The 10,324-nt window shown below is 31.5% G+C and overlaps 1 protein-coding gene across 2 annotated transcripts; it reads right to left on the reverse strand.

Moving 5' to 3' along the window:
- Window positions 1–2,575: 2,575 nt before the first annotated feature.
- On the reverse strand, window positions 2,576–7,850 carry LOC145317377 (methyltransferase-like protein 27). Of its 2 annotated transcripts, none has more exons than XM_080158437.1 (7): window positions 7,580–7,850; window positions 6,872–6,967; window positions 6,549–6,638; window positions 4,647–4,745; window positions 3,861–3,984; window positions 3,147–3,258; window positions 2,576–2,853 (listed from the first exon to the last, which is right to left on the reverse strand). In XM_080158437.1, exons 1-7 carry the CDS (start codon window positions 7,680–7,682, stop codon window positions 2,752–2,754), a joined length of 726 nt encoding a protein of 241 aa, XP_080014563.1. In that variant the 5' UTR covers window positions 7,683–7,850; the 3' UTR covers window positions 2,576–2,751. The 2 variants fall into 2 exon arrangements, with proteins under 2 accessions (XP_080014563.1, XP_080014555.1); XM_080158429.1 differs by having other exon boundaries at window positions 2,586–2,862.
- Window positions 7,851–10,324: the final 2,474 nt, after the last annotated feature.

The raw sequence follows: 10,324 nt of genomic DNA on the forward strand, positions 1-10,324 counted from the left end.
TATTCCATATGGACTTTTTAAGAATTAGGCCTAAAAATGAATAGAACAGATAAAAAACAAAAAAAAATTAATTTTATTTTTTGAATCAAAATTTTGCGAGGAAAAAATCAAAATTTCTGGTCCTTTGAAAAAAAAATATTTTTGACATAGGAGGAATAGTCTGATCTTTATGAATTTTTTTGTGGTTAATCCCAATCACCTATACTAATTATGATTTATTACGCTTGTTTGGTCGTTTGGCCTTTTTTCATCGATTTTTTTAAGGTTAAAATGTAGTCAAGATTTTTTGCAAAGATGACACTTTTGCTTCAAATTCAATTTTTGAGGTCAATTTTTAACCAATTTTCATGTTTTTTGGGCTAAATCTATAGTTCAATGTGAGCTTTTTTAGGATCAGGCCTAAAAAGTAATAAAATACGTTTTTTTCTTATATTAATTTTAAGTTTTTTAAAAAAAAATTTTCGAAAAAAAAAATCGAAAATTCGCGTCTTTCAAAAAAATTCATTTTTAACATAGAAGGAATAGTCCGATCATTATGAAACTTTTTGTGGATAATCCCTATAACCTATACTAATTATGATTATTTATGTTCGACTGGCCGTTTGGCCGTTTTTCATCGATTTTTTTTAGGTTGAAAAAAATTACCGATATTTCCCCCGGTGGTGGGGAAATATCGGTAACTTTTTTGCGGTCAATTTCGGCCAACTTCTAAAAGTCCTAGGATAATGTCCTTTTAGGACCTGATAGTTCTTTCCGTAAGCTTTCTACTGGTCTTGGTTTCATTTGTAAATATTAATATTTACCCCATTTTTTTTCAAAAAAACCGAAAAAAAACCGAAATTTCCCCCCCCTTACCCGAGTTCTTTAAATATTTTTCCATTCCCCCCCCCTACTTGGTGAGAAAAAACTAGGGGGGGGGGGGGAATAAAGAAATTTGTAGCTGGGGAAAAAAAAATCTTGTGCAGAATATACACCCCTGTATGTGACTTAATGTAAACAAAATCTTAGTCTGCTTTAAGTATTTTTAAGTTGTTCGGCCCATCTAGGGTATTGAATCTTTAAGTTAAGAAGATAACCTGAACCAAACTTTATATACAACACGCCATTGGGTAACACAAAAGATGCTTAATTTGAGACGAATCACTACTTAAAAAATGATTACTATGCTTATTACAAGATTGTCATTTAACGCATAATAGTTATTTCTTTCATCGTATTATAACCGCTTTACGCGGATATAGAATGTACAATACCCTGTCCCGTTTTAGAAAAATTTTGTTAAAATTTTTGCCCCCAGCCATAATATGGTTGATTTATGCAAAATAATGACCCATGCAAAATACTTTTTCTGTAATGCAAAAATTGCGATGGTACAAGTACTGTAAAATTTTTAAAATTTGCAAAAATACCTGTTTTTAAAGCTCTTGTACCATCTCAATTTTAAAGATTTTTTAAAAATTTCAATTCTAGTGTGTCAAAATAAACCTGAAATTTACCAAAAAAAATGGGGGCAGTCTCAATTCTAGCATATGAAGGACAAAGGTGTAGCAAGTAATCTTTCAAAGTAAAAATTGCCAGATTTCATACACAAATAATAAGGTTAGGCCGGATTGGATGGATACAGATATCCGGCTGATCTATAATTCTGGATATCAAGTATTTAGGTTTATATTGACACACTAGAATTGAAATTTCATAAAAATCTTTAAAATTGAGATGAAACAAAAGCTTTAAAAACGGTCTTTTTGCAGATTTTAAAAAGTTTGTACCATCTCAATTTTAAAGATTTTTACGAAATTTCAATTCTAGTGTGTCAATATCCCTAAATACTTGATATCCAGAATTATGAATCAGCAGAATATCTGTATCTATCGATTCCAGCCCAACCCCATTATTTATGTATGAAATCTGGCAATTTTTACTTTGGAAAATTACTTGCTACACCTTCTTCCATTATATGTTAGAATTGAGACTGCCCCCATTTTTTTTTGGTAAATTTCAGGTTTATATAGACACACCAGAATTGAAATTTTGTAAAAATCTTTAAAATTGAGATGGTACAAGAGCTTTAAAAACAGGTATTTTTTGCAAATTTTAAAAACTTTGCAGTGCTTGTACCATCGCAATTTTTGCATTACAGAAAAAATATTTTTCATGGGTCAATATTTTGCATAAATCAACTATATTATGGCTGGGGGCAAAAATTTTAACAAAATTTTTCAAATCCGGGACAGGCTAATGTACAATTATAAGATTAAAACCAGTTTTTTAGCCCCGTGGTGCCGAAGGCACGGGATAAAAAAATGGTTTTAATCTTATGATTGTACATTTTTATATTCGTAGAAAGCGGTTTGTAATACGATGCTAGACATAGTTTTTTCGTATGGATAAGAACCAGTTCCTATCCACCGGATTCGAATGAATACGAGAAGGATATTTCTTCACAGTATCATACATTTATTATGCCTTTTTTTTTAAAGTCCTAGTTTTCACTTCTTCCACTAGGATAACAACTTCCATATCTGTATCATCACTAAAAGAACCAAAGATCCTTTGAATTAATATTTAACATTGATGAATTCAAATTAATGTATTAATAAATTTATTTTTCTATATATCTATGATTCAATTTTACAATATTTTTTTTATCTTATTGGAGAAAATACATGTAACCAACTTGAAGCAACAAAAGCTGCCTCTTGACAATCAACTAAATTATTCATGGATGAGTCATGTATAAGGAAAACAATTTCAAAGAATTCTGAATGCATGAACCAAGGCGTGACGGTCAGCCATACAATTGTCCAGAACTCTTGTAAACTCAACCTTCCAGATTCCGGCCTCAACAAGCTCCTGAATATACTAGTCTAATTAGAACCACAAACTAGTTTAAACTCAGGTATAAGGTATAATCATGAAGTGAAATTAATCTTAAATGATATTTAGGGGGCAAATGGAGTGGTCATCAATTTTACTATAATAATATGTTGCCCTCCAACGACAGCTGAAAACAACATTTTGGTTTCGTGATTTTTTTCGAAATAATTCCGTTATTGGTATAAGCTGGTTTAAACCAGCCAAAATGTATTCGGCCTCGTAGCGACCAAGCCATCGTTTCAACCCAAGAAACGTGTTTTGTAACATACCTGAATATAAGAATGTATATCCATGTATTCCTCTACAAAGTGTGTGTACTGCAGGGACATAGAGTTGATCACTATTCCTCCCTTCTTACACAAACGAGCCATGGTGTGCAAACTAAAAAAATAATCAAATAAATGATAATCCTTATAATAAAGTAACAGGATGTTTGTACCAAAGGATCTCGATAACCGTTGAACCGATCGGGTTCTCCTTAACAGGGTAGCTTCTCATAGGTACTGGGAAGGGTTATAACTATTTTGGGGAAGGGTACCACAACCCTCCCAAGAGAAATCACAAAAAAATTGATTTTTTTATCATGAACGTAACCAAGAAATGTTACGTATTATCTTTAAAAAAACGAACATTTAAAGTGCCACTATAGCCCTCTCGGGGCGTAGCTGCTAGTAGTTATATATTGCATCGTATTATAGACACCTTTCCTCGATATTAAATAAAAAATCCTTCGACCCCTCGAGGGTAACCAAACGGGTATTAATTTTATGATTTATATTTCAGTATTCATGGAAAATTGTCTGTATTACAATTCTATACATGATTTTTCAGTGTAGCTAAGAACCGGTTATATTACAGCGGATATTAATCGGTTTCGAAGCCATACAGAAAAAAAAAAAATTAAATCTCCAAAATCTTTAAAACATTTTTTTTTGTATAAAATAATATAAATTTTGTATAAATTTGTTGTTGTGTTTGTTTACCTGGAAAGAGGAATATGACCGGCAGCAAAGCCACCATGCATAACTACAACATCAAACTTTCTGGGATAAAGAACTTTTGGGGTCACGGTTCCAAACTTGCAACACACAAATTCTTTGTAGCATCCTAGAAAAAAGGATTTATTTATTTTTTTATCATAGCTTGTAAAATTTCCACAAAACGAATTGAATATTTATTTGAAGATTATCATAAATTTGGTAATAGTATTATAGACAGCTTTCCGCACATATTAAGATGAAGAATATCAGATTAAAGCCAGTTTTATTAGCCTCTCAAGGGACTGAAGGCCAGGGCTAACAAAACTGGTATTATAAATCACTTTAATATTCATGGAAAATTGACTGTTTTCGGTATGGTTAAGATCCGGTTCTAATCCAGCGGATATAAATCAGTTTTGAAGCTATACTGGAAATTTGATTCTACCAGGGTGTCGGAGCCGTTTAATTTTGATGCGGCTCCGGCTCCTACCTTAAAATTAATATATCAACTTTTGTTCATTATTGAAATTGATAAAATAAAATAAATAATATAAAATATTTTGCTTTTATTTGATTAAAGCTATATAAAAGTAGAAGGATGTGTGTCTATTTGTTAAGTAACAATAGTTTTTCAGTTTATTATATGGAAATAAACCGTTGCCAAATTATATTATTACTTTAAAAAATCACTTTTGGCTAATCTGGAGCCGGAGCCGTTTTTAACGAAAAATACGGATCCGGCTCCACCAAAAATGTTGCTGCTCCCGGCTCCGGAACACTGGATTCTACCTTTCTCCTTGGCAGCATCCAGCATCTCCTGACAGTAGTCTGTAGCTGTAATATTCTTAAATCCATACTTCACCAACTCAACTCCCACTGATCCAGTTCCTAGAACAGAAAATAACTCAACATTTTAATTTAAATATTTTTTTCTGTGTGAAAAGAAGTTTAGTCGAATGGTAAATAAATTTTTTCTTCTCGTGTATATAGTAACTTGAAATAGCCCCTAGAAAAAAATTACCCCACCCCCCAAAAAATCTAAAATTAAAAATAGGTTTTTGAATTCAACTCCCCCATTCTCATGTGCCCCTAGAGGCGTAACCGCTAGTTGAAGATAAATTAATCAAATTTTCTAGACTTTGTAGTTTCTTAGCTTCGATTTTATGAATGTTTTATCCTTGTTCATTTAATTTTAGCGAAATCTTTAAAGAAATTAATGAAGCATTCGAAATTTGATACTTATGATTAAAGCAAGTTATAAATTACTGCCTTTAAAGAGAAACAAAGGTTCATATATTAAATCTGTACATAGAAATATGTAGATTAGAAAATAAATCCTAAGGTTTTTTGTTAAACCTTAAAATAATAATATTAAATGCCCTACACATATATTTGCCTATATTTGCTCATTTACGCACCATCAAGATAAGAATAGTTTTAAAGTAATATTTTTTTGATAAAATGTGATTTCCTAGAAAAATAAAAAATTAAGTAACTTTGGTAATGGTGTAATATGATTATGATAATGATAAATTATATAAATATACCTGGGAAGGATTTATTTGAACCTTTGGAGGACATTAGTTAAATTTTAAGTCCACCATTATTTAGAGATTTGACATTATTCTTTAAATATGTGTGATGAGATGATATGGCACATGCACTGAATTATTATTTCACCTGAACAAACTTACTCATTTAGGTTGTTCCATGACCGGGAGGATGAGGGCTCTGGCCCCACTCAAGTCTCTTCTGTATAAAAGTTGTGCATATGAAAAGTCAAGTAATGCACACAGAGCACACAAGCAGCAGGAGAAAAAAAAATAAATTATAAAAAATCTCTTCAAATTTTAAGATTATCCCCACAACCGTACTGGTGATCAATTGAGATTTAAATAAAAGTCAATTGCTACAACAAATTAATTTGAGTTTAACTTACATTAATAATACAATAAATACTGTAAATACATTATTAATACGATTATAGATATGAAAATAAAGTAGAAGAGAATAGTTATCTATGGCATAGTTTTACAGACAACTTTCCACGAATATTAAAATGAAATATAAATTTATACAAGTTTTGTTAGCCCCAAGTGGTCGAAGTCCCGAACAAAACTGGTATTTATGATTTTTAATTCAATATTTGTGGGAAATTGTCTGTAATACGATGCTATACATAATTTTTCAGTGCGTCAGAGAACCGGTTATATTCAGCGGATATCAATAGGAAAATTGATTATTTTGCTTGTTCATCTACATCTCAATAAAGCTAAGAGATAGGAAAAAGCTTAGGGTACTAATATATAATATTTTTTCTTTAAATGTTGACAGATTTATAAAAAAAGTTAAAATGATAAAGCTCCTATATTAAAAATACAATTGCGTTCCTAGGGGGGTGGAGGGGGTATACATTAAAATTAACGAGGGTGGATAACCTCCAGAGGGCTTCGCCCCCCATTGACAGGGTTCCCCTGATTCACCAGTGGGGGGTGGGGTTGTCAAAATTTGTAGGAGTGCAATATCCTGTGCACGCCACTTTACAAATTATAATACACAATTTTGAAATATCTTGATCCTATTTACTATTGGCTTAATGGACACTATTCAATTAGTTTTTAAGTTGATATTAAAAACAACCTAATGCTTTTTATTGAATATTTTTTGATTATGAAACTAATGTAATCAAACCTGCTGCAACATCAAGAACTGTGAGGTCAGCTGGATTCTTGCGGTCACCTTTCACTAGCTCTGCGGCAAATTGAGCCACATGCTCAGATTCTAAAATTATTATTTATTAACAACACAAGGATTATACATCAGTCTAAAGGGATTAGATAATGGCCGATAAATTAATGTACATCCCGAATAATCAAACACAAAATTATCCACTCCGTACAATAAAATTAGGGGTTGAAACGTTTGGACACTCAACTTAAGTACTGAAATAAGAACCTAATTATAGAAAATCATATGAAATATAAAGTGAAATACTGAAACCTTGCATAACTTACTTTTAGGGTTAACCTTGTCCATATCACTTTGGTAAGCTGTGGCCCAGGTCTTGTAAACATTCAATACTTCATCAGATTTTATATTCTTATTGTACACTAAAATTGTTTTAATAGTTACAACAGGGATCTAAAGTGATACAACATTAGGCGATAAATTGATGTATATCCCCAATGATGATACACAAAGTTATCTCTTCTGTAGATTACAATTAGTGGTTGAAACGTTTGGACACTCAATTTAATCAAACAACTAATTTTTTATTTTTAATTGACTCTTCAAACTAAAATTTTTTGCTTAACTGTTTCAACTCTCCTAATTGCACATATAATTTACTATTAAATTTAATTAAAATTTTGTTGGATTTCAGTAAAAGTAAATGAAGATTAACAATATTTAAGAAGTCAAATTTTACTATAAAACTGAGAATTTTTAATATATATGGCGGACAGAAAATTATCAGTTGCTCCTAAGCTTTAATCTTAAGGTTTTGCTTTTAAAACTTTTAGCGACTGCGCCCCTAGCATATAAGGACTCAATAATCGAAGCGAGTAGGAAATAGTAGAAAAATAGCCTAAAACCATTCCAAAATCTATGGAAATCTTTCCTAAAAGTTAGAACTCAATCGGTTCAGAAGTTATTGAAATATTAAAGCATTCTGACAAAAAAAATCTTACTACATTTTAAGTTGATCTTATTAAAAAATTTACCCAAAGCATCCCAGGTTTTCTTATGTTCTTCTCCCTTGGTAATGTTCTTAGAATTCTCAGTAGAAATTGTGGTCTCATTGTTGGTCTGTGGCATAGAAGGCATTTTGATTTTATTATTTATTTTTTATTTGTTGTAAAGACTGAAATCAAATACTAACTGTTAAGCGGAAGGGTTTTCCGTATGGCTTATATAGTGTCCCACTATAAATTGGAATTTTCCGCGCATCTTTTGAGCAAGATGTGTAAGCATGCCAAAAGCGCGTGAAAATATGAATTGCATGTACTTTGTTGTTTTTCTACTTTATAATCAACACTTTAAATTTAAACCCAATTTTCTTTTTTTTCCAGTTCCAGTGTTATGGAATGGAAAAAGAATATGAGAACGTAGCTCTGCTATATTTGTGGTCGAACGTTTGTTCTTCCATATTATTGACTAGTAGTATACTTAAGACAGATAATTTGATAGAAATCTCAGTAGTATTTTAAATGTAACCATGTTTCAAGAACTATGCAATATGTGAAATTTATCCCCTAACTGTAACGTATCATGTTGTCGAGAAGGTGATAGGTTCGAATCTCGGTCAAACTCCGCGTCATAACTAAAGACATTAAATGTGTTTCAATATACTGGTATGTCAGGTGTGCGACATAGCTAGATAGAGTAGGGGAAATGCCTTGGCAAAAAAAGGCGCAACTCATTACTCTGTCAGGTTAAGACTTTAAGACAAAAATCGTGCAATAAATGGGTTGGTTGTCTGAAGGGCGTGTGACCATGTAATTATAACAGCAATTTGGTTCAGAGATTCGCAAAAATGTTGTTTTGGCGTTTAAGCTATACAACTTTGTAAGTCCGTTTAGTTTTCTTTTCTTCATATTTTGCCATATATTTTTTATGAATATACCGCGCTACTTATAGATGTTATCATCCTTGTTTTAATTGTTTAAAATAATCAGTGCATTTGTTATAATATATTTGGACGATTCCTAATGGGTTTTTCCACACACATTTTTATATAATTTTTATAATAAAATATATATTTATTGCTAACTTGAGATTTGCATCATCTATTTCAAAGCGAAGCTTTTCTACATCTAGGGTCGATATCTGTATGTACGACTACAGCGGAGAGCGTTGACCGTTAATTAAGTCAGAATTTTCCTATCGATTAAAAAGTTTGCATGCTGATTTCTTCAAAACTCAAGTACACTTAGCGAGCGTAGTAACATTATGGCCTTTATCATTTAACTATATATTTTGAGTTTTTTTAGTATCGAAGCTACTCTATAACTTACTTTACATCATCCGTAGGTCTGTTGAAAATACACTTAGTTTCAGGGATAACGTTATTTCGCTTCTGTTAAAGATATAATGCTGAAATTCTTCGTGTAAATTTCTATAACATATGCGCATACATTATATAAATTGTTTTTAAACGTATGTTTAATTGTTAGTAATGATATGAGAGTGCTTCATTTTACATAGGAAATTTGATTTTAGTAGCTTCTATTAAAGATAGATTGCTAATTCTTTTGGGATGATTCTTGCATTTGCATCTACTCTATTTAACACTTCCGTAAGTATGTCAATGATGCTTTTGGATTTGGTTGTGGGAGAATTTGTTAAATATATTTATTCAGGGAGGGAGGGGATATTTGGCTGTTTATTACATTTGGAGACTTTTATTATGTTTTGAATGGTTGGTTCATTAATTTGGGTGTTCAAACGTTTCAACCACTAATTTTAATCCAAAGAAGCGTTATTTTGTTTACTATCATTAGGTATATACATACATCAATTTATCGGTCATTGTCTTAACAATTGTCTTCCTGTAATTAAGAAATTTTGTATTGATATTCCGTTTCTCGGATATTAAAAGCGACTTAAGCGATTAATTATTGAGCCTCGCTTTTATGTTTGTTGTTATACTTGTTAAGACAGTAAAGGAGACTGAACTCTCATAGTTTCTTATTTAATTTTAGATCAGATGAGAAGAAAGAAAATTTTTCTTTGTTTATGAAATATTTTTCTAGTATGACTTCGAAACTGATTAATATCTGCTGGATTATAATTCGGGACTTATGATAATTATGTGTGATTTATAAATCTTAGTCAAAGTCCCCAATCCTTTGCAGAAAAACAAAGGACGTCCATGACTTGGCGGCCTTAATATTTATCTTTTTATTCCTGTGTTACTATTCTAGTTTGTCTCAGCAATCGATATATTATTACATGGATGTTGCACCAGATTTTCATGTACTCTGAGAAAGTAATACTCGCATCTGGCTAAAATAACGATCCCCACCATCCACCCCTTTTAACCCGTCCCCTCCCCTCCTACTGGATGAAAAAACTGACCATTAAATGATGCCTATATTAGCAAGCTAAGTTGACGACAAATTTACAGCTTTTAACATATCCACGTATATCCTATATCCATTGTGTCAGTACGATTAAACCAACTAACCACTGCAATCACGGGAAATTTTTTCTAACCGTATGACTTCCCAACATTTGCAGAAACCTGTCCTTATGTCTCGTGTTGATGTGCTGAAAATGAATTGCCTATTTCTTCAATAATTTCCAAATGTGTACAGCAAATAACCCAATTATTGCAAACGCTATTTTCAGCTACTCCGGTCAAAAGGAAAAGCGATATAATGTATAAACGATTTTTATATACATTATACATTCAAAATTTTCAGTTTTTTTTTGGAAGTTTGAAGCTTTTTTAGCTTGTAGCAAAT

The sequence above is a fragment of the Acartia tonsa genome, chromosome 1 (assembly GCF_053477335.1).
Source record: "Acartia tonsa isolate MP-2025a chromosome 1, ASM5347733v1, whole genome shotgun sequence".
Lineage (NCBI taxonomy): Eukaryota > Metazoa > Arthropoda > Copepoda > Calanoida > Acartiidae > Acartia > Acartia tonsa.